The following is a 23248-nucleotide window of genomic DNA, read 5'->3' as shown; positions in this document are numbered from 1 at the left end:
TTGAACTCCTAATTAGGCTCAATCACTCCTCCTGCCTCAGCCTCCCAAAGTACTAGGGTTATAGGCAGGAACCCCTTTACCTGGTCATCTGGTTTTAATATTTGCTGAATTTCATTGATTTGATAAAACAGGAAACTAATCATCACTTCATCCTTGAAAGTTATTTAGGGAACATTCTCCTATAATTATGTAATAGAAAGTTGTTGTTTTTAGGAAATCTGTGTTGACATATTTAGGGGTAAAAGGGCATGATATGTGCAACTTATTTAGTTCAGAAAACATGATATAGAGAGGATATAAAAGGCAAATAGGGCAAAATGTCAGCAGTTGGTAACTCTGAATAAAGATATTTGGGACTCCCTGAGACCATGCTTGCAATTCTTCTGTAAGTTTGAAATAATATCAAAATTAAAATTTTGGAAAAAAAATTTCATAGACTCCTCCCCAGACCTGCTAAATGAGACTTACAAATGGGACCTGAGAAACTCATTTTATAAAATATCCTGAGATATATTCTGATTACTGATCAGCAGGGTGTGGGGCTCACTACAGGGAGATATACTTTGATTCCGCTCTTAAAGCTGTCTGTAGAGCATCTGAAATTGCCAGTTGAACTTGTGCTTCTTTGAGTATAGAAGTTTGTCCCCTGAAATAGTGTTCGTTCCCTAATCACTGTCCCTAGCCACCTCCAACTACAGAATTGGCCACTTTCAGGGAGTGAAGTTTTGATGGCAAAGGGGTGAGTCTAATTTTAAAGCCTGGGGAAGAAATACCCCTTAAGGATGTGTTTGTAGTTGCTGTCAAGGCAGAAACAATTGGTTTCAGTATAGAACTGTGCAGCAGTGCTCCCCCCATTCTGTGCAACTACATATCCAATGCAGGCCAGCAAGCAGACAGGACCATGTCAGCTCCTACCCTGGGGTCCTCTGCATACAGGTCACAGCCTAGTGGGGGCACAGCAGGAAGTGCACCAGTCCAACCCATGGCAGGCTATGGAGGCTTCAGGGAAGACATAGGACATGCACTGTCTTCAAAGAGTAGCAGGAGTGCGCAGGTACACGCAGAGCCACAGGACTCCAAACAGGAGCTCCCTGAAACTAGAGACCTGCTGCTAGGGCAGTGTACTGGGTGTGAAAGTCGGGCTTCTGTGATTTCCCCAGAGCTCCCTCACAGCAGCCCTGCACTAGATGGGGGTGGGGGGAGGACCTGGGGAGGGACCATAGAGGCCTGTAAGAGGAGACCTAAGAGGTGTTCAAGGTCCAGTTTAGGCATGTCAAGTTGGTGGCCAGAAGTCCAGCGTCTCCTGCACTCTCTCAGGAGCTGCAGGTTCCTCACAGCACATTTAAAACACCATAGGTGCGGTTTGTGGGACTCTGCTTTCCTAAGGCTGAAGAACACTCCTTAGAGGTCAAGAACTCAGAACTTGGCGGAGTCCTTTTCTCCTTCTGTATCAGTATTGGCAGTGTGCATTTGTACCTATGAGGGCTTTGTTCTAAAGTAGTTGTCATCTCATTGTGCTGAGACCTTTGGGTTCTGACTCACCCCAATGTTTTGTTTTGCTCCATTTCCGTCTGGTACACATTTTCCTTTGTGATCAGCCATCAGTTCTTCACAGCCCAGGACATCTGGCTGCTGGGCTGTGTGTACATGGAAGTGACTGCCTTTTCAGAGGACACCAGGGAAGTCTTTATACTGATGCCAGTTTCTTTCTGAAAATAATGGTAGGGTTTTATCCCTGAGCTCATTTTATGAATCATTGTGCATGTTTTATTTGTCTCTTCCAAGGGTTTTCATGTCCTTTTAATCAAGCCTACATAAGTAAGAGCATTTCACAAGGGACTCTGTCACATACTTACCTAGAATGCTTTGTTCAAAGGGCAATAAAATAAATACTTAAGACCTGGTACAGCTGCACGATTATATTAAGTTTATTTATGTATCTTATCCAAAATGATTTATGAAATACGGGTTTGCTTCCTTCCCAACCTAGTGCCCTTCAGGTTAACCTTGAATCAGCTGTGGGCTTTGCTAGGTGACACAGAATCACCAAAACCTAACCATATGCTCCTAAAACATCTATTCCATTCCTCTTAACAAGATGGCTTGTAGGTCGTTCAGGGTGAAAGGTGAGAAACATCTGTACTTTATAACTTTTACTAGGGGATTCCATGTTAGCAAACAGCTTATCTCTTGTGCTCTTTGCTGTTCTTGGCTTCACACAACTGAACAGTAGAGATGTTAGAGAAAGGACCAAATATTTGAAGGCACCTTTAATTCAGTACCTCTTAGATGAATCAACTTGTGTTTCTACAAGCAAAGCAAGGGGCAGTGTTCTGACACGCGCTGGATTCCACAGCTTTTGTTTATCTGCCTACAGCCATATGGTTTGAGCAGGATTGCACTGGCTAGCAGCTTAACTTCAACTGTGACTGTGATCTCTTTTCCAAAGGCCAGACTAAACAGAGCATGGGTCACACCTCTCTTCCTCTTTTTCATACTCTTTTGAATATGTTGCATATTTAGAACTGTAGCTGTTATTCTCTTTCTGAATTCATAAACAGTATTTTTTTCAATAGCATGCCTAACACTGGCCTCACCTAAAGAACCAAGAACATCTCTTAAGTTCATCCTTGTGCTCTGTGTGTTTCTTGGTTTTCTTGGCAGCTAAGGCAAATTGGGTGAAGTATGTTTTTGTTTCCATTGAGTAGACAAAGTATGGAGCTGTGATATTACATATAGAACAGTAAATTAGCTGCATCGTTTTTCCATGATCCCTGGTGCATTTGCACGTACCATCTCTCAGATGTGCCCTGACATCCTGAGAGCACCACTCTCAAGGCCAGCAGGGGTGTGTGCAGAATGCACCAGGTGGTTAACCCAGTTGAATCCATGGTTAATTTCAGTGAAACTCTGTGATTGTTACAGTTCTTTTTTCTTTTTTTCATTGTTTGGGATTCATTGAGAGTACAGAGAATTAGGTTACACTGATTGCATTTGTTAGGTAAAGTCCCTCTAACAGTTGTGTCCCAATTGTACACCAAGAGGTGTGCTATACACCATGACACCCCCAACCCCCTCCTCTTCTCCCTTCTCTCCCCACGACCTCATTCCCCCACCCCCACCCCATATATTAGGTGATCTGTTGTCTTCATATTAGAATTGAGTACTAGAATTCTTGAACCAAGAATTGGATTCTTAGTTCTCCATTCTTGTGATGCTTTACTAAGAATTCTGAAAACCATAGCTAAGCCCCTCTAATGCTGACACTAACAACCCAGGCCAGGTCTCCCTGAAGTGCTCACACACTCAGGAACGCTGATGCGGTTTGGCTGGGCTGCACACAGGTGCCGGTTCTCACCACACCAGGCTCTTGCATTCCGTTGCTCTCAGACACCATAGTGCACGCCTGTGGAAAGCCACATCCTACTCACACGCTTTCACTCCTGCGTGCGTTTCTCTGCATGCACTTGTGTTGTTATTCCCTATTCCTCTAAGGACAGTTAACATCACCTTTAGGATTGTCATTAAAAAAAAAAAAAAAGGAAGTTGGAAACCCACAGATATGTCCCTGAGTGTGGGTGCACCACTTCTCACATCTCCGCAGGGAGCCTCTCTTTGAGGGTACTAGCCCAGCACTGGGCTGACCTGGGATTTGGACAGGTGGGGACTCCTGCCAGGGTAGGTGTGGCTCCCAGCTGGGCCAGCAGGAGCTCTGGAGCCTGCTGTGTAGACGGCCTCAGCCAAGCAGCTCCTGCTCACCCAGTACCCCCACGGACATGTGAGCCACTCAGGCCTCAATCTTTTTCAGTTCCCCTGTCCCGTTTCTCCTCCTCCTTCCTCCATCCTTTCCATCCATCCCTTCTTGCTTTTTCATTTCCTTATTTGCTTCTCTCTCTCTGTCCCCCTTTCCTTTATTTTCTTTTTTCTTTTTAAAGTAGTTTGGTTCAGATTGCTGTCAGGAAAAAGACTGGTTTTATAAAGCTAGAAACAGAGAAACTACTTTAAACAAAACTTATCTAGACCAGGTCTCCTACTGTCCTGTCTCCAAGAAGCAGGTGAATGCTTGAAATTATACTTCAGCATCCTTAAAATCCGCAGGCAGGAATCCTTAGACTCCAGAGTCAGAGAGAGCATAAGGGCAGAATATTCCCCGTTGGCCACAGCAAGCCGCAGGAGCCTGGAGGAAGAAGGGCATCTTCCTAGAACAGTTAGAAACTTTTTGAGGGATGAGTTTCATGCCCATATAACATTTTTGATTAATAAAATATAGGCATCTGCTTTAAAAATTATTCAACTTATTATTTACTGTACCCCATTAAAAGGTATAACCTAGAGGAAAGATAGTCAGTTGGTGGTTCAGTGCTGGGAGGCTCCAGATGGGTTTCAGTGGCCTCTTGTCCCCAACAGGGACATCATTGTGTCACCTCAGTTCTGGATTTCAGAAAATACTGACTGGCTGTCGCAGGTGCTCAGGACCCTGTAACCCAGCAGTAAGGAATGCTGGATGACATTTCCATCAACAGTATTTAGCTGTCGGTGTTTGTTACAGGAGCTGCCACTCCCACAGGAGGGGACATAGGTAATGGAAAATTAATGTGAAAAGAAAGATGTCTGGGAAAAGCAGTCATTAATCCTGCCTATTGAGGCTTGTAGATGGGAATGTGTAAGAATTAACCATTCTGAGGGAAAGGGATACCAAGTGAATAAAGGCTGGAATCCTTGCCTAGCACTGACTGTATTTTTGTGGGGGAAAAAAATTAAGCACAGTCAAGCCTGGCTTTACCCTGGCTCTTCGGAAGGGGCACCTAATGCCAGCAGTTCTGTTGACTCACAGCCCTTTTCACCTGGCCCTACCACTGGGGTGAAGGATGCCTGGTGATCCCTCATGCAGTGAGGGGAGGGGACATAGAGTTTTAAAAATTGTAATATTATAGTCACCAATTTTTTTAGTCATATTGATTTTGAAATTGTAAATGACATTATCAGAGGACACAGATATTTGTGTTTATAAGGGGCCATGTAGTACTCAAAGGAGGTGGGGGGGGAAGTGCCCCGGGAAATATCTTGAATCTGATGGAAAACATGTGCTTTCTCAGTGACCTGCCATTGTGGCTGCATCTTGTAAGGGGCTGTTCTCACTTTGGTGATGGGCCTGCTGTCTCTGAAAGATGGAACCACCCCCCCTCGCCAGCCTGCTTTACCCTCCCAGGGCTCAGAAGGCGGTGTGGAGCTCCTTGGGAGAGAATGGGCCTGCCCTGTGCTGGCTGTTCCTACTCAGCCTGCTTTCTCTTCCCTGGTAATGACCAGTGTGCACTCTTTTGTTAGATTAAAGTTATTCCCCCGCATATTTAAGAGAAATATTTATTTTAAGTTAAGAAATAATCGTGTGTTGAAACTGTGATGTGGGCAGTAGACTGTCTCCTATGCTTCATTTAGGTGACTGATCCCTTCATTTTTTTACTTTCTAAGCTCTCTGAGTTTTTTCTTATGCCATAATAAACTTGTGTCACCTCATACTTGGTGAGTCAGGATTCCAGTGGGAGCCCGGACACTGGGTTGCCTCTGACTGCCACAGCATTGAGGTCACCCTTAGGCCACCCCAACTCAGGGTTCATTTAGAGAGCTTTTGATCTCTGTGGTTCATTAGTGGTGTTTATTTCTGTTCTTTGGGATTTTACCCCTCTGTGTCACACTTTGACCTAACTAAGTTGTTAAGGTTTCAGTTTCTCTGTCCTGAAAATGCCCCCCAGCCATGGCCTTCACGGCAAGAGCCTGTGAGGTTTTTGCAGCAGCCACTTGTGCTTGGTGTCCACTGGCCTTTCCATGCCTCCTCTCCCAGCTGAAAGTGACCTCTCCCTAGCTGTCACTTTGAGACCCACAGACTAAAGATGAGTGCTGGCCAGATCATCATCTTGGCCTTGGCTGGTCACAAAATTCTTTGGGTCTCATTCCCAAGGAACCCCAGCAACTGGTGTGACTACACAGGGAGCTCCCGGGCCTCAGCAACCGTGTCCTGCTTGTACTGCTAAGAGAACAAGGCTGTTGTCCCCTTGGCTCCCAGGGCTTCCGGACAGGAAAGAAGTTACATCCTGAAGGCCCCAGCACACCTTCCTCTTGGGCCAGGAGGAGGGAGCACAGGTTGCCTGTATTCAGAGCAGGAGTGAGCTCACTCCTGAAGAACTGAGGCTGCCTAAGTCTTGTCCAGGAAATACTCCTCTAGAATAGGCACTGGTCATCTAGATGACAGATGATCGGAACAGCTGGGTCAGTGTCCTAGCAACATCACTATGAATATGTCAGCGTCATGGGGCTTAGGATAAGTGAAAAGACGGTGGACCTCCTAGTCTTCTGAAAGAGCCCAGCACCATACTGTACCTGGATGGAAGATCTCTGCCTTTTAGTTCACAAAATAACATCACACCTGTGCACTTAGCTTTTTTTTTAATTATTGAATGGTAACTATGTACATTAATGCACTTCTAGGGTACAGTGTGGGGTTTTCACTCACAATTCGAAACACTTCCATCAAACTGGTTAATATAGCCTTTGTGTCATTTTCTTAGTTATTATTTTAAAATGTTCACATTCTACTCTTAGACTTAGTTTCTTTAGTAAAGGATGCCATGACATCTTATCACTATACTATTTTTACATTATTTGACAAAATATGAAAATTTTCCCCTTTCCCACAGGGAATTGACATCACCTTCATCTATATTTCTGTTTTCCCATCTGGGGATGTCACTGCCCTGTCTTCATCACCCTTGTCTTTGTCACCCTCTTACCTGTGTTGTCAGAATGCACACAGTTGATGGTCATTCCAGAAGTAACTGATTGTATTTTATTTCCTTGCAATTAGTCACATCTTACTTTTGATTTTAGAAACTTTTATTCTTTTTCTTTTCAATTATACCTCTACAAATTTCACTTGTATTTTGACCTGATTCTACACAGTGGGGCCACACCACTGGAGTGTGGGCTAAGGTGCTGCCCCTAAACCCCACTTCAGGCCACTGTACTGTACTGTCCCCCTGGTGGATGGAGGTCCCCAAGGCACTCTGAGCCCACTGTTTTCCACATTGGTATCTGGATATTCAAAAAAAGCCTTTTAGCAGCATCTGTTAGCATTTTTCCTCCTCATCTAATGAAGGAGACATGGCTATTTTAACCTTTCTTATTCCTGAATAATTTATTAATACTTTTGTCCCCCCTTTGTGCGTTTAGTACATTGCAGTGCCTTGCTGGATGGAGGTTTCCTGATTCTGTGACTCTCTCTGCTGGGGAAGCCGTCTTCAGCAGCACACCGCCGTCTGCGGCCTTTTCCAGGTTTTAGCTGCTCCAGCGTTCGTGATTTCACCAACTTTCTCTTGGCCATTGCCACATTTTCCTGTCTTATTTCCTTTAGAGTATTTCTTTAAAAAAAAAAAATCATTACAGACTACTGGATTTAAAAAATATATATTATTCTTAAACTTTCCTTCTGAAGTTTTAAGCACCTGTTATAATAATATCTTGCTTAAACATGTGCTTACAGATCAGATCAGGGCAGGGCTCAACATGGTGTATCCCAGAGCCAGGCTGCCTTAGTTTCAGAGTTTGGTAGAAGCAGAAAATCTGAGCCAGGTGTGACAAGACAAAATTAGATCCACACCAAGTATCCAAAACTACTGGCCAGACCTCATGGATTGGAAGTGTGATCCAGCTGAATCTGAATCTCAAAGCACAGGTGACTCCAGCAGACTGGGTGATATTACAGCACAAAACCAGAATGGTGTTGAGCCCTAGCATCAGGGAATGGCAGGCAGTATGCTGGTTAAGAGCCCAGCTTTGCAGCCAGATGTCCTGGGCTGAAAATTCCTATGACCTGTGTGACCTTGAGGAAACTTTTTTGTTGTTGTTGAGACAGAGTCCCACCCTATGCCCTGAGCAAAGTGTAATGATGTCATAGCTCACTGCAACCTCAGACTTGGGCTGTGGACATCCCGCTGCCTCAGCCTCCAGAAGCCACTGGGATTTACAGGTGCTTGCTGTGGCACCCAGCTGGGTTTTTCATTTATTTTATTTTATTTATTTATTTATTTATTTATTTTGAGGCAGAGTCATACTATGTTGCCCTCTGTAGAGTGGTGTGGCATCACGGCTCACAGCAAGCTCAAACTCTTGGGCTTAAGCAATTCTCTTGCCTCAGCCTCCCAAGTAGCTGGGACTACAGGTGCCTGCCACAACACCCAGCTATTTTTTTTTTTTTTTTACTGTAGTTGTCGTTGTTTAGCAGGCCTGGGCTGGGCTCAAACCCACCAGCCCCTATGTATGTGGCTGGTGCCATAACCACTGAGCCTCTGACACCAAGCCTGGTTTTTCATTTTTTTAGGAGTCGGGGTGTCACTCTTGGTCAGGCAGGTCTCCAACTCCTAAGCTCAAGCAATTCTCCCTCCTCAGTCTCCCACAGGACTGGGATTACAGGTGTGAGCCACCGCACCTGGCCTTGAGCAAGTTTCTCAGCCTCCCTGTGTCTCGGTTTCTTCTTTAAAATGATGATAATGGTACATCTCTCAGGGTTCACGTACGTGTAGCATTTAGAACAGTAGCTGGCATGTAAGGTGGGGTAAGTGCTGGTCACAACACTTTAAATTTAAGTTATGTACTTGATATAACAGACAGTAAAAGTGACATCAGTGAAGCAGGAGGACAGAAGAGGTTTTGCTTTACGAGAACAATTAGAAATGTAGGAAATGAGTCAATGCTAAGTAGTCAAGATTAGCATCGTGCTGGCCAGGGAACCCCTTGAAGCATGGAACCGGTACCCACACACACGTGCTTGAGCACCAGAGCCTGTGAGAAGCCACCCAGATCGGGTGTGATCACCCTATGTTGAAGGCCCGGGTTCCCAGGAAACGGTCTGTTGCTTAGTGATTTCATGTGTATTTGGGGAGCAAACATCAGCTTCAGCGCCTACCAGCAGCATGTAAAAGGGCTGAGGGGTTAAGCTTGGATAAGGCCTGCTGCACCTGCTAATGTCCTCCAGACCAGGGAGGGGGTCTCCATCAGTTTCCTTGGTCACTTTGTATTAGCATCCAACTGCTTTTAGCCACCTGTGGCCATGGCCCCTAGTAGCAGCAGGTGTATAATATTCCAAACGCTAAGATTTGGCAGGTGGTGGTAGTTAGTCAAACATGACTGGCTCCCTGCTCCAGAAGCATCAGAACAAGTACGTGCCTGAGGGAGGGTTGGAAAGCAAGCCTCTGGCTTCTGCAGGCTCTTCAGCCTCCCCTGAAAGTAAACTGCAGTGTCAGAATGTCTGTGACATCTCCTTTCAAGGTGCCTTTAGTTTCTGCTTTGGGAAATTTTGCTTTGAAACCCAAATGTGCAGAGAAAGCGGGGCTCAAGAGATCAACTGAGAAAAAACATTCCAAACTCCATTTTGTTTTTTTTTTAACTTGAACTAATGCTCACCTTCCCTGGGGTCAGCTCAGGCAGTTAATGAGCTGCATTCATCATGGACACCCCCACATGTCACCTGTTATATGAGGGAGGCTCCTTTTTGGAGTGGGATTTGACTTTTCTTGGAGGACCCTCAGTTTCTGGCAGAGACCTTGATGATAACTTGGCAGCCTTCCTGATAGCCCATGGCCCCTTCCTCCTCCCAGCCAGCTGTAACTTCAGACCATCTTTCCCATCACCAGGACCACACCTGAGCCTGCAAGCCGACTCTTAGGGGCTCGGGCTCACGTCTGCATCATTACAGGATGGGAAACTGTTGGGAACTGTGGCATCCTGGCACCTCTGACAAAGCCCTGACTACCAGTGTGTTTTCTGTGATCCCATACACTTGACTGGCAAATTTGTGGTCTAGGAGAGTGATGCTGACTTCAAGAACTTGAGTTTGTCTTATTTATAGACACCTGAGAAGGGCGGGTTCACCTCTTCATCTTAACTATGCTGGGACTATTGGCTGAGTTAGAATCTCTCTGCTGCTGCTGCTGCTGCTACTGCAGGCTGGAATCTGTAATCACTCTCTGACAGTAGTCACTGAGTGCCAGCTCAGTACCAGGCATTATCATAGGCCCTTGTGTCTAGTCGTGGCCCTACTCTCTAGAGATCACATACCAGGTAGGATAGATGTTTAAAATGGAAAAAAACTGCACATAAACAATGAGAAGACCAGATGGCCTGAATGGAGTGTAGGGTTTAGAATAGAAGGATGTGATGGTGACAGGTGGCTCCACCTGGGAGGAAACAGGCTGAGAACCAAGTATCAGGAAGGAGTCACCAGCAAATCTCCAGCAGGAACCCAGGCAGAAGGAGCTGATGGCTGGAGCGGAACTGAGGCTGAGTGTCGGACAGCAGGGGAGTAGGGAGAGGCGAGTCCGCAGCTCGACAGAGCCCCTGTTGAAAACATCACTTGGGCTGCTTTGGGGCAAGAGCGGGAAGGCAGGGGAGGTGTCTCAGTGCAGCTGCAGCAGCCCCCAGTGGGAGGCTGGTGGAGTGGCATGCTTGGTGGGCAGGGTGGCTAGGGGAAGGAAGTAGGTATAGGTGGGGATGACCACAACCTTGGTCCAAGGACCTGGCTGATGGCACTGCTTCCTGAGAGGGCCATGATGGGAGGAAGGCCGGTGGGGCAGGGCCTTTATATTTTCTCAATATTAAAATGAAGTAACCTCTCTAGAGGGAGAAGCGGGCCCAGCTCCCAGCAGGACCACAGGACTGGCTGTTGTGCAGGCCTTCCTATCTGTTCACTGCCGTCCTGGCTTCTCAGAGCCTGGTAGCATTGGGAAACAGTCTGGCTTTGGTTTTTTAATAATCATACTAGAATATTTTCAGAACACTTTAAGGTAAACTTTCCAACAGATATAACAAACAAAACTGCTGCATGTCACCAAGTTGCTTAGCCTTGCTGAGTCCCCTTGGCTGTGTTGGTGACACCTGTAGAGAAGCCCTTGCTTGTGGTTGTGTGGCATGGATGAGGCGTGTGCCCAGCTTGGATGCGGGAGCCCCACAGTTGGCGTTCCTTCCTGCCTGCCCTTCTGCTCTACTCCTCTTGTGACACAGAGGGGCGGCTTCCTTTCGGGCAGTGGTTTCCCACCTCAGCTGCATGTTAGAATGTCCTGGGGACCTTTTAGAGGTCCAATGTCCAGGCCACACCCCACATCAGTGAAATCAGAACTAGAGTGGCAGAACAGGGGCTGATGATTGTGATGCTTTGTCATCAGGCCTGCAAACCCAGGACTGGGGGCCTCGGGAGCCATGTGTTGGTGCTCAGCCAAGCTGACGTGAGAACTCCATTCGTCTTCCAGCTGCTGCCCCAGGACATGAGCCTGTGAGGCCAGCAGTGAATGGGGACTGAGGGTGCATTGGGTTTTCTGGCCTTCAGCCAATGGCAGCCCAGATAGATTACTTCTGTGGGTGGTTGGTTTTGGAGAGAGAGGGGTAATGGAGGAGTGGGCTGTGCTCAGCAGGTAGAATGGACAGAATTTTAGAAGATTTCAAAGCGGGCAAGAGGCATAATCAGTTGGTAGCAATTTCCTGAGTGCTATGCACAAAAGGATCCTAAAGTTCATTGAGGGCTCAGCCAGGGGAGAGTCTCTGCTATGAGCCTGGGAGGGTGAAGGAGCTGTCCTAGGTCTTTAGGGGCCATGGTGGCCGTTCCTAGTCTGTGCAATCCACTGTTCCTAGTCTGGCCACCCCCAGCCTGTGGGAAGTGTTGCAAGCCTCCAAAAATGTTTCTGCACTTCTCCACAGGGAAAGGGGGATCCAGTTACATATCCTTCCTCAGGTTAAGCTGTGCATTTGGCCAAATTGCTTAATGCTTAAGTTCTTATTATAAGCATTAATAATGATGCAAAAATATCAATCTGTACTTTTTTGTGTGGGCCTATTATTTTTTTTTTATTGTTGGAGATTCATTGAGGGTACAAGAAACTAGGTTATACTGATTGCATTTGTTAGGTAAAGTCCCTCTAACAATTGTGCCTTGCCCCCAAAAGGTGTGTCACACACCGAGACCTCATCCTTCTCCCTTCTTCCCTCTTTCTGCTCTTCGTTTCCCCCACTCCCCTCCCTCTTCTCTCTCTGCCTGCTCTCCCCTTCCCCCACCCTTCACTGTGTCATTAATTGTCTTCGTATCAAAATTGAATACATAGGATTCACGCTTCTCCATTCTTGTGATGCTTTACTAAGAATAATGTGTTCCACTTCCATCTAGCTTAATACAAAGGCTGTAAAGTCTCCATTTTCTTTCTTTTTTTTAATTTAATTTTATTTTTTGAGACAGAGCCTCAAGCTATCCGCCTGGGTAGAGTGCCGTGGCATCACAGCTCACAGCAACCTCCAACTCCTGGGCTCAAGCGAGCTCCTGCCTTCTCCTCCCAAGTAACTGGGACCACAGGCACCCGCCACAACTCCTGGCTGTTTTTTTTGGTTGCAGCCATCATTGTTATTTGGCAGGCCCAGGCTGGATTCGAACCCGCCACCTTAGGTGTATGTGGCTGGCGCCAAGCCTCTCCATTTTCTTAATGGCTGAATAGTATTCTACGGTATACATAAATCACAGCTTATTAATCCATTCCTGGGTTGGTTGGGGGGCATTTAGGCTGTTTCCACATTTTGGTGATTGTAAATTGAGCTGCAGTAAACAGTCTAGTGCAGGTGTCCTTATGATAAAAGGATTTTTTTCCTTCTAGGTAGATTCTCAGTAATGGGATTGCAGGATCAAATGGGAGGTCTAGCTTGAGTTCTTTGAGGGTTCTCCATACCTCCTTCCAAAAAGGTTGTATTAGTTTGCAGGCCCACCAGCAGTGTAAAAGTGTTCGCTTCTCTCCACATCCACACCAGCATCTGCAGTTTTGAGATTTTGTGATGAGAGCCATTCTTGCTGGGGTTAGATGGTATCTCAGGGTGGTTTTGATTTGCATTTCTCTAATAATTAGGGATGATGAGCATTTTTCCATACGTTTGCTAGCCATTCATCTGTCTTCTTTAGAGAAGGTTCTATTTGCTTCTCTTCCCCATTGATATATGGGATTGTTGGCTATTTTCATGTGGATTAATTTGAGTTCTCTATAGATCCTAGTTATCAAGCTTTTGTCTGATTCAAAATATGCAAATATCCTTTCCTATTGTAGAGATTGTCTATTTCCTGTGATTATTGTCTCCTTAGCTGTACAGAAGCTTTTCAGTTTAATTAAGTCCCATTTGTTTATTTTTGTTGTTGCAATTGCCATGGCAGTTTTCTTCATAAAGTCTTTTTCTAGGCCAATATCTTCCAGTGTTTTTCCTATGCTTTCTTCGAGGATTTTTATAGTTTCATGCCTTAAATTTAAGGCCTTTATCCATCTTGAATCAATTTTTGTGAGTGGAGAAGTGTGGGTCCTTTCAGTCTTTTACATGTAGATATCCATTTCTCCCAGCACCATTTATTGAATAGGGAGTCTTTCCCCCAGTGTATGTTCTTGTTTGGTTTATCGAAGATTAGGTGGTTATAAGATGTTAGTTTCATTTCCTGGTTTTCTATTCAATTTCAAATGTCTATCTATTTTTGTGCCACTACCATGCTGTCTTGACCACTATGGCCTTGTAGTACAACCTAAAATCTGGCATGCTGATGCCCCCAGCTTTGTTTTTATTAGTAAAAACTGCCTTAGCTATATGGGTTTTTTCTGGTTCCATACAAAACACAGAATCTTGAAAGCACGATGTTGGTATTTTAATAGGGATGGCATTGAATTGGTAGATTGCTTTGGGAAGTATAGACACTTCAACAATGTTGATTCTTCCCAGCCATTAGCATGGTATGTTCTTCCATTTGTTAATATCCTCTGCTATTTCCTTTCTTAGGTTTTCATAATTATCTTTGTAGAGGTCCTTCACCTCTTTTGTTAGATATATTCCTAGGTCTTTTATTTTCTTCGAAGCTATGGTGAAGGGAGCTGTGTCCTTAATTAGCCTCTCATCTTGGCTGTTATTGGCATATACAAAGGCTACTGACTTGTGGACATTGATTTTGTATCCTAAGACATTACTATATTTTTTGATGACTTCCAGGAGTCTTATGCTTGAGTCTTTGGGGTTCTCTAACTATAAGATCATATCATTAGCAAAGAGGGATAGTTTGACCCCCTCTGCTCCCATTTGGATGCCCTTTATTTCCTTGTCTTGCCTAATTGTATTGGCTAGAACTTCCAGCACTATGTTGAATAGTAATAGCGACAGAGGGCAACCTTGTCTGGTTTCAGTTCTAAGTAGAAAAGCTTTCAGTTTTACTCCATTCAGTAAAATATTAGCTGTGGGTTTGTCATTGATAGCTTTGATTAGTTTAAGAAATGTGCCACATATGCCTATACTCTTCAGTGTTCTAATTAGAAAAGGATGCTGGATTTTATCAAATGCTTTTTCTGCATCTATTAAGATGATCATATTGTCTTTGTTTTTGCTTCTGTTGATATGGTGAATAACATTTATAGACTTCTGTACGTTAAACCAGCCATGCATCCCTGGGATGAAACCTACTTGATCATGATGTATGACTTTTTTGTTTTTTTTAGAGACAGAGTCTCACTTTGTCGCCCTTGGTAGAGTGCCATGGTGTCACAGCTCACAGCAACCTCTGGCTCTTGGGCTTAAGCAATTCTCTTGCCTCAGCCTCCTGAGTAGCTAGGGCCACAGGCGCCTGCTACAAAGCCTGGCTATTTTTAGTGAGGCCCAGCTGGGTTCAAACCTGCCACCCTCAGTATATGGGGCCGGCGCCCTACTCACTGAGCCACAGGCACTACCCTTGATGTATGACTTATTTGATGATAAGCTGTAATGTATTGGCTAAGATTTTGTTGAGAATTTTTACATCTATATTCATTAGTGAAATTGGTCTGAAGTTCTCCTTTTTAGTTGAATCTTTCCTGGTTTTGATATCAGAGTGATGTTTGCTTCATTGAACGTGTTGGGGGAAGATTCCTTCCTCCTCAATTTTTTGGAATAATTTCTGCAGTGTGGGAATAAGCTCTTCTTTGAACGTTTGATAGAATTTTGCTGTGAAGCCATCCGGACCAGGGCATTTTTTTGTTGGGGAATTTTTTATTGTTTCTTCCTTCTCAGTGTTTGAAATTGGTCTGTTCAGGAGATCTATATCTTCCTGGCTAAGTATAGGGAGAGGGTGTGATTCAAATATTGATCCATTTCCTTCACATTGTCAAATTTCTGAGCATAGAGTTTCTTGTAGTATTCAGAAATAATCTCTTGTATCTCTGTGGCATCAGTTGTTATTTCTCCTTTGTCATTTCTGTTTGAGGTTATTAGAGATTTTACTTTTCTATTACTAGTCTGGCCAAAGGTCTATTTATTTTATTTATTTTTTCAAAAAACCAACTCTTTGTTTCATTAATTTTCTGAATCATTCTTTCTTTTCAATTTCATTAATTTCTGATTTAATTTTGGGTATTTCTTTTCTTCTGCTGGGTTTTAGCTTAGATTGTTCTTCTTTTTCCAATTCCATAAGATGGCTTGTGAGTTTGTTGATAGATTCTCTTTCTGTTTTTTGAATATAGGTATCTAAAGTGATAAATATTCTTCTCAGGACTGCTTTTGCTGTATCCCACAGGTTTTGGTAGCTTGTGTCTCATTGTTGTGCTCAAGGAAGTTAATGATTTCCTCTTTTATTTCTTTCTGCACTCAATTGTCATTCAGCATAAAGTTGTTTAATTTCCATGCCTTTGTGTGGGGTTGAACGTTTTTGTTGGAGTTGAATTCCACCTTTACAGCCTTGTGGTCTGAGAAGATACAAGGTAAAATGTCAATTCTTTTGATTCTGTTGAGGTTTGTTTTGTGTCCTCCTAGGATATGATCAATTTTGGAGAATGTTCCTTGGGGCAATGAGAAGAATGTATATTTTTTATCTTTGGGATGGAGTGTTCTATATACATCTATGAAGCACAGTTGTTCTAGGGTCTCATTTAAGTCCCTTATATGTTTGTTTAATTTCTGTTTAGAGGATCTTTCCAGCTCTGTGAGAAGAGTGTTAAAGTGCTCTGTTATTATAGTGTTATAGGATATCATATTGCTCAGACTAAGTAAGGTCCATTTCAAGAATCCAGGAGCATTTAAGTTGCATGCATAAATATTTGGAATTGAAATGTCTTCCTGTTGTAATTTTTCCCTTGACAAATATGAAGTGACCATCTTTGTCCTTTTTTACTTTAGTTGCTTTTAATCCACATGTATCTGAAAGTAAGATTGCAACACCTCTTTTCTTCTGGATTCCGTTTGCCTGAAAAATTGTCTTCCAACCCTTAACTCTGAATTTTAGTTTGTCTTTTGAGGCTAGGTGTGTTTCCTGCAAACAGCATATGGATGGCTTGTGTTTTTTAATCCAATCAGCCAATCTATGCCTCTTCAATGGAGAATTCAAGCCATTAACATTTATTGAGATAATTGATAAGTATGGTAGCATTCTATTCATCTTATTTTGTGAAAGTCCATTGATTAGTTTTGGTTTTTGTATCATCGTGGAAGCTAGGCTCTGTCCTTTAATTTCCAGGTGTTTACTTTGCTGGTGGTCAATGTGTAGAACAGGTTGAAGTACTTCCTGTAGAGCTGGTCTTGTGGCAAATTTCCTCAATGTTTGTATATCAGTAAAAGATTTGATTTCTCCGTCAACTTTAATGCTTAGCTTAAGCGGGATATAGAATTCTGGGCTGGAAATTGTTCTGTTTAAGTAGATTAAAGGTAGATGACCATTGTTTTCTGGCTTGAAAAGTTTCATTAGAGAAGTCTGTGGTCACCCTGATGGATTTGCCCCTGTACATTAGTTGGCGCTTACTCCTGGCAGCTTGCAAAATCTTTTCTTTTGTCTGGACTTTGGACAGGTTCATCACAGTGTGTCTTAAGAGAAGAGAGAAGCTCTATTTGAGTTGAGGTGACCTGGGGTCCGATATCCCTCTTAAAGGAGTGTGTCAGAATCTTTGTGATATTTGGGAAATTTTCATTTATAATATTCTCTAGAATGGCTTCCTTTCCTCTGGGGCATTCTTCTTCCCCTTCTGGGATACCTATAACTCGTATGTTTGAATGCTTCATAAAGTCCCGTAATTCTGTCAGTGAACATTCTGCTTTCTCTCTCTTCTTTTCTTCCTGTTTAACTATCTGAGTTATCTCAAGGGCTTTGTCCTCTACCTCTGAGATTCTTTGCTGAGCATGATCTAATCTGTTGTTGATACTTTCTACTGCATCTTTTTTTTGAGACAGAGCCTCAAGCTATCCCCCTGGGTAGAGTACCATGGCATCACAGGTCACAGCAACCTCCAACTCCTGGGCTCAAGCGAGTCTCCTGCCTCAGCCTCCCAAGTAGCTGGGACTACAGGTGCCCGCCACAGTGCCTGGCCATTTTTTGGTTGCAGCCATCATTGTTGTTTGGCGGGCCCGGGCTGGGGATTCGAACCCGCCACCTTAGGTGTATGTGGCTGATGCCTTAGCCGCTTGAGCCACAGGCGCCGAGCCTCTACTGCATCTTTAAGTTCCCTAATTGACTCCTTCATTTCCTTCAGCTGTGCTGTATCCTTTCTATATTCTTCATATCGTTCATCTCTTATTTGATTCTGTTTTTGGATTTTGTTTTGGTTATTTTCCACTTTCTCAACAATTTTCTTCATTGTTTTTTGGTTATATTCTACTTTCTCAGCAATTTACTTCATTGTTTTCATCATCTGTATTTTAAATTGTCCCTCTGTCCTCTGTAGTAGCTACCTCATGGTCCCTTGAGGGGGTTGCTCTAGATTGGTTTTTCATATTGCCAGGATTTTTTTGTTGATTCTTCCTCATGAGTGTATTCTTTTATCTGTGTCCTTCCCCTAATTTTCCTTTCACTTCCTCTTGCTCTGTAATTTACTGTGCCACTGGCCAAAGGTTTTGATGAATTCTTTTGGTATAGGACCAGAAGGATGAGAAGATTGAAGAATAAGAAGGGAAAAATGATTTTTAAAAAGAGAGAGAAAAGAGAAAGGAGAAGGGGTTAGTAAAAGAGAATATTGGCACAAAGAAGAGAGGCACAGAAAGAGGGAGGCAGGAGTAATATAGGTGTACAGTAGGATACTTTGACCCAACCTTAAAAAAAAACCCAACCACTGGGGGTGCTGGGTTGGGTGGTTCCCTTGAGGTCGGAAGCTCTTTGCCACCCTGTTCAGGCACAGTACCCCACCTCAACCAAGTAGAGAAGAAAAACAAAAATACTATAAATCAAACCAAAACAAACAAAAAACCTCAAGGGATAAAATTGGGGGGGGGGCCAAATATAGGGGCAGAAACACTGGCAAAAATGAAGTTCTAATTGTTAAAGAAGGTAACAATGTAAAATTATGTTTAAACTAGAAAAATGAAGAAAGAAAGAGAAAAAAGAAGGAGAGAAAGAAAAATCTAGAAGGAAAATGTTGAAATAAAAAAAAATAGCCAAAACCAAAAACAAAGCAGTATATATATCTTGCTGAATATAGTCTGGGCAACCGGTGATCTTCTAGGGTATGAGATATTAATCACAATGCTGATGCAGCTATATGAGATGGAGACTGGAGGCCTCTGCTGATTTCTCAAATCCCACAGGGTTGAGAGCCTAAGTCTTTCCTCAGCCCACTTTAAACTGTTAACCTTGGCTAAGCAGAAGCTTCCCCAGGAAAGCACTTGTCACTGGGATCTCTCCTGAAGTGGCTGCCCACTTATCCAGAGCGCCAAAACCAGTGTTACTCTATGCCCCTGAGGGCCAAGGCTGTAATCTGCCAAATACTGAAATGTCTGCATCTCAGTTCCTGCCTTTGGGCTGCTCAGACAGACACTAGATTACTGGCCCAAGGTCTCCCGGCCACTCCTCATCCTCATGCTGCGACTTTGAGAGCAGAGCCTGCAGGGACAGTTCTCCCACAATAGCTGCACATTTGGCCCACAGCTGAACAATATTAGCTCCATTCTGGCTTAGCGGCTCAGTCCAGGGCCCTAGACAATGCTTAAAGTCATTTGCTCTTTCACTCAAGTTCTCCCAAGGTAGCTCAACTGAGTGCCCAAGTCCAAAAAAACCAAAATAGCCCACAGGTAAGGCCTTTCCTACTTGTAATCTCGCTGTTGCTGTAGTTACAGCTGTGGGTGGCTTCCAAACGAACAAAACCATGCTACCACTTGCCAATTCTCCACTGCTTTCATCCTTCTCATGGGGTCCAGAAGTCTTTCGCTGTCTCCCTGTGTCCCCAAAGGAATGTTCCTTGGCAGATCCCACCAGCCAGAGATGCTTGGAGTCTTCTCTTCCCGATCTCACTATACCCAGTTGCAAGGAAGCTGTTACTTGGCTGCCATCTTGCTCTTCCCTCTCAATCTATACTTTCTTTCTTTCTTTTTTTTTGAAGAGAGAGAGTCTCACTTTATCACCCTTGGTAGAGTGCTGTGCTGTCACACAGCTCACAGCACCCTCCAACTCCTGGGCTTAGGCAATTCTCTTGCCTCACCCTCTCCAGTAGCTGGGATTACAGGTGCCCGCCACAATGCCCAGCTATTTTTTTGTTGCAGTTTGGCCAGGGCTGGATTGAACCCACTACCCTCAGTATATGCGGCTGACGCCTTACCCACTGAGCCACAGGTGCCACCCTCAATCCGTACTTTTTAAAGGATAACTTACAACATGAGTTTTAATGAGTCATGAATTGGGGGAACATTCCATTCTCTCCATTCTGATACTTTTTGTAGAAAAGTCAGCTCCATTATCTTATATTTTTATAAAGACTCTCAGAGAAAGTAGGTTTTTTTAAAGGGATATTATTGTTCACTCTCACCCCTACCCACCCCCCATCCAAGCCTGCCAAAAAGAAGAAGCCAAAGAGTTGAGCTCTAAGAGGCAGTCTGGGGTCAGGAGATGCCCCAGCCCACCCACTGAGAACCCATAGTGTGCCCTGAGAGGGATCAGTCACCACCCCTTGTGACTCCAGCTTGCTTGTATGTGAAAGGTGGCAGACAGTAAATGCAAGACTTAGAAGCCTGGGATGGTCCTGAGCCCTACTGCAGGCCAGGAAGTCAGCATGTCAGAAAGAGGGCCTATGAGTCTGCATTTAACCAGGTCTCATCTTGGGATTCTTAAGTGGTCATGAGGCACATTGGTCTTCAAGGTTCCTTCCTAATCAGAATTTCTGTGGCTCTGGAGTTAGTTCTGCCAGCGCTTACCAGCTCCCCATGGTGGGACAGTGGGCTTCCATAGGACTTCAGCAGGGGCTGGGGCTCAGCCTCTTTGCCAGGAGGGCAGGTTTGCCTCACGGTCTCTACAACAAGGACAAAGGGGGTGTTTCTTTTGCTAGTTGCCTGACCCCTCACACTGAGGGGGATCCAGACCCATGAGCAGTAGATGGCAACTGGTTTACTCAAGAGAAGTCATCTTAACCCCCTCCCGCCTCCACCACTAGCAAGTCTCTGTGGCCTCTGACTCCATCCTGCAGCTAGGCGAGGTGGAGCTTGCCACAGGCACTGGCCTGCTCCACCCAGTTTGCACAGGATGTGGATTTCAGTCCCTGGCCCTGCACTAACTGAGGTAAGCAGGCTCCTACAGCTCACTTCTTCCAAACTGCTTGGGTTTTTTAGGCTTTAGGTATAGGCTTTAATTTCTGGTTCTGCCACTGGCTCAGCATCTCCCAGCTGGGAAGTGTGGGCTTAAGGAGACCCAGGGAGTCAGCTGAGCCCCAGCCCCTTCCCATGTCCCTGAGAAGCAGAGTGCTCCTGGGAGGTACCACTAGGCCCATCACTGCCCTGTGGAAGCCCTTCCTATCCCTACCTACCAAGCTGGGTTTGAGATGCCTCTTTGCCCTGGCCCAGCTCAGGGATCCCAAAGTTCCAGTGAGTCAGATCAAGGCCCAGGGGACCAGCCATAGCAAGAGGGCCTGGGATGGGTTTGGCCCAGCTGACCAGGCCATCAGGCTGTATCATCCTGGCTTTCAAAGACTTGCTCTAGGACAGGCATGAACTGGGCTGAGGCACTGGAGGACTAGAGGAGCCCTGACCGTGTTTCATGCCTTTACTGCCTGCTGCAGCTCCTCGTGGTGACCCTGTAACCTCACAGACATCCCCAGGCCCTTAGGTGTTATGCGACTAGGGCAGGCACCACAGCGGGGGGGAAGCCATGCCAAGTGGGTTCAGAATTCTTCCTCCAAATCTGGTGAGGCGTCTGACCCTGGGCCTCAGAGGAGTCAGGCACCTTGATTCCCTCCCTCCCCTCTGTCATGGGGCAGCCTCCTCAAGCCAATTCAAACATCACTTGTTCTTGGAGGCCCTCACACTCCCCACCTGCCACTTGGTCACCGAGGGTCCCTGATGGGCATGTTAATTATGAGGGCACCATGGGGACAGCTCCAAGAAGTGAGACAGAAGTCACATAGGGGTTGGTCACTCAGGGAGAAGGCCCTCTGCCTAGCTGCTGTGGAGCAGGCAGCCCCTCCCAGGAGAGCTTCTAGATGATGTGGGGCTCCTAACCATATCCACACAAATGGCAGGTGGGCGTTTTGCACCTCAAAAGGAGCCTCAAATGCTACCCACGTTGATCTTCTTCCCCCTGTGGAATACTGGGGAAGTGTGGCTATAGGATTCTGCGAGAAGCTGGGGAATGTTCTATCCTCATCGTTATTTCGGTTTAGTTAAATTTCTTTAGCCTTTAATGTCTATGGTTACTTATCAGTCAGCAAGCAATCATATTAATTCTCTTTGTATGCATCTCTCTCTCTCTCCCTCCTAAAAAGACAATTTAGAAGTCTCATATGTATTAAATGACACCAGCTAGAAAAGTCTGCAGTGAACCTGGGCTAAAATACTATTAACATTTTCCTTTATAGGGATATTTTACATCCCATAGTTACCAGAAGTGTGGCTGGTGAGAGACCTGAAGCGTTAGCAAAGGAAAAGGTAGCAGGTACAAAAAATAGCTTCCAGGGAGACTCTCATAGGGCATGGCAGCTCAGCTTCTGCAGGCTTGTGAACCAAGTCAAACCATCCCCTCCCCTATTGGGCTGAGTGGTGTCTGGACAGGGCCTGTCCCTGGGCCAACACTAACGCTCTGCTGAAATGCTGCAGCCCCTGCAGAAGGAACCTGCCCCCATTGGTTAAGGGGTCACCATGGCTCCAGCCCCCTCACCCAGCAGAAGCCACTCCCTAAGCCCTGCATACATGTGGTAACCCAGGACCTGGCAGTCCTCACCCAAAGCCAAATTGAGAGGGGCCAGCCTGCAGAAGCCCATTGCTGAGCTGCCCGTGGACATAAACCATGGTTGGAAAATACACGAAGTGGGCTATCCCAAGGTACTACAGATCTGAAGGATACTTCAGAGGGGAAACAGAACAGGAGACAAACTTTGAGGCTGTGGAAGGGGCTTCTCTCCCTGACAGCCACAGAGAGCATGGCTTTACTCAAGGCCATTATCAAAAATCTTAGCCAAATTCCAAATAGTTATTTATTCAACAAATAGGGCAGAACCATAGTCTTGATTTCCAGCACCCACAGCACAGAGGTGGCTGGGAGCTTTACGGGAGATGGGAGACTCCCCTGCCCCGGGCTGCCTGCCTCCCTGGCAGTCTGCCATCTTGCCATCCAGGAGGGCATCTTCACCCTGGCCACACCCTCGAGGAGACTTCATGGGATGTTCCCCATGCGGGTGTGGTTGAAAGGGTAAGGGCAGTCCTACCGCTATAGAGACAAAGGGTGAAATGTGTGATGACTTGAAGCATCACCTCTGAGCCAGGGAGCTCATGGGCAGTGAACCTCGCAGACACTCTGCACAATGTGCTTCCTTGCTCACTGTGTGGATGTGGAAACGCAGGCTCTGCGAGACCACACTGCCAAGGTCACTTAGCTCATAGGAGCAGAGCAAGCACTTGGCCCTGTCCTCCCTCGGGCTTTGTCTCCCACTCCCCTCATCCTGGTCATCCAGGGAAGAGAAGATGCCAACTGCTTCTCAATGTCCTTTCAAGGACATTGTCCTATTGTGCTGGGCCTACACAACACTGTGTTTCTGCCCACACCAACGGCTCCCATCTAGTCAGAGTCACACCCAAAACTTGCAGGAAGCCACAGGCAGTGTCAGAGCCACCATTCCTCCATGGTTTGCAGAGAGAGGGCCTCCCCTGCTGCCTGGGTGGTACCACCTAGGCTTGCGTGGCTCACTGAGTATCTTGTGATCTCTCAACAGCAAATGAAGCTTGTGGCCGAGAACCTGAAGGAGGACCCAAGGGAAAGCAAGGAGAAAGAGCCCTGAGC

At 45.3% G+C, this 23248-nt stretch overlaps 1 protein-coding gene across 1 annotated transcript in view; it reads left to right on the top strand.

Moving 5' to 3' along the window:
- The window catches only part of ANO10 (anoctamin 10), a 199701-nt gene extending 176454 nt beyond the window's left edge, over positions 1–23247 (top strand). The window contains exon 12 of the mRNA XM_012808038.2: positions 23181–23247. Coding sequence (XP_012663492.1) covers positions 23181–23246 — 66 coding nt within the window. The 3' untranslated portion in view covers position 23247. The remainder of the gene's footprint in view (positions 1–23180) is intronic.
- The last annotated feature ends 1 nt before the right edge of the window (position 23248 follows it).

Source organism: Otolemur garnettii, unplaced genomic scaffold (assembly GCF_000181295.1).
Source record: "Otolemur garnettii isolate 467f Iridium unplaced genomic scaffold, OtoGar3 scaffold00082, whole genome shotgun sequence".
NCBI lineage: Eukaryota > Metazoa > Chordata > Mammalia > Primates > Galagidae > Otolemur > Otolemur garnettii.
The sequence above is the reverse complement of the archived record's forward strand: the minus strand, read 5'-3'. Positions and strand labels throughout refer to the sequence as shown.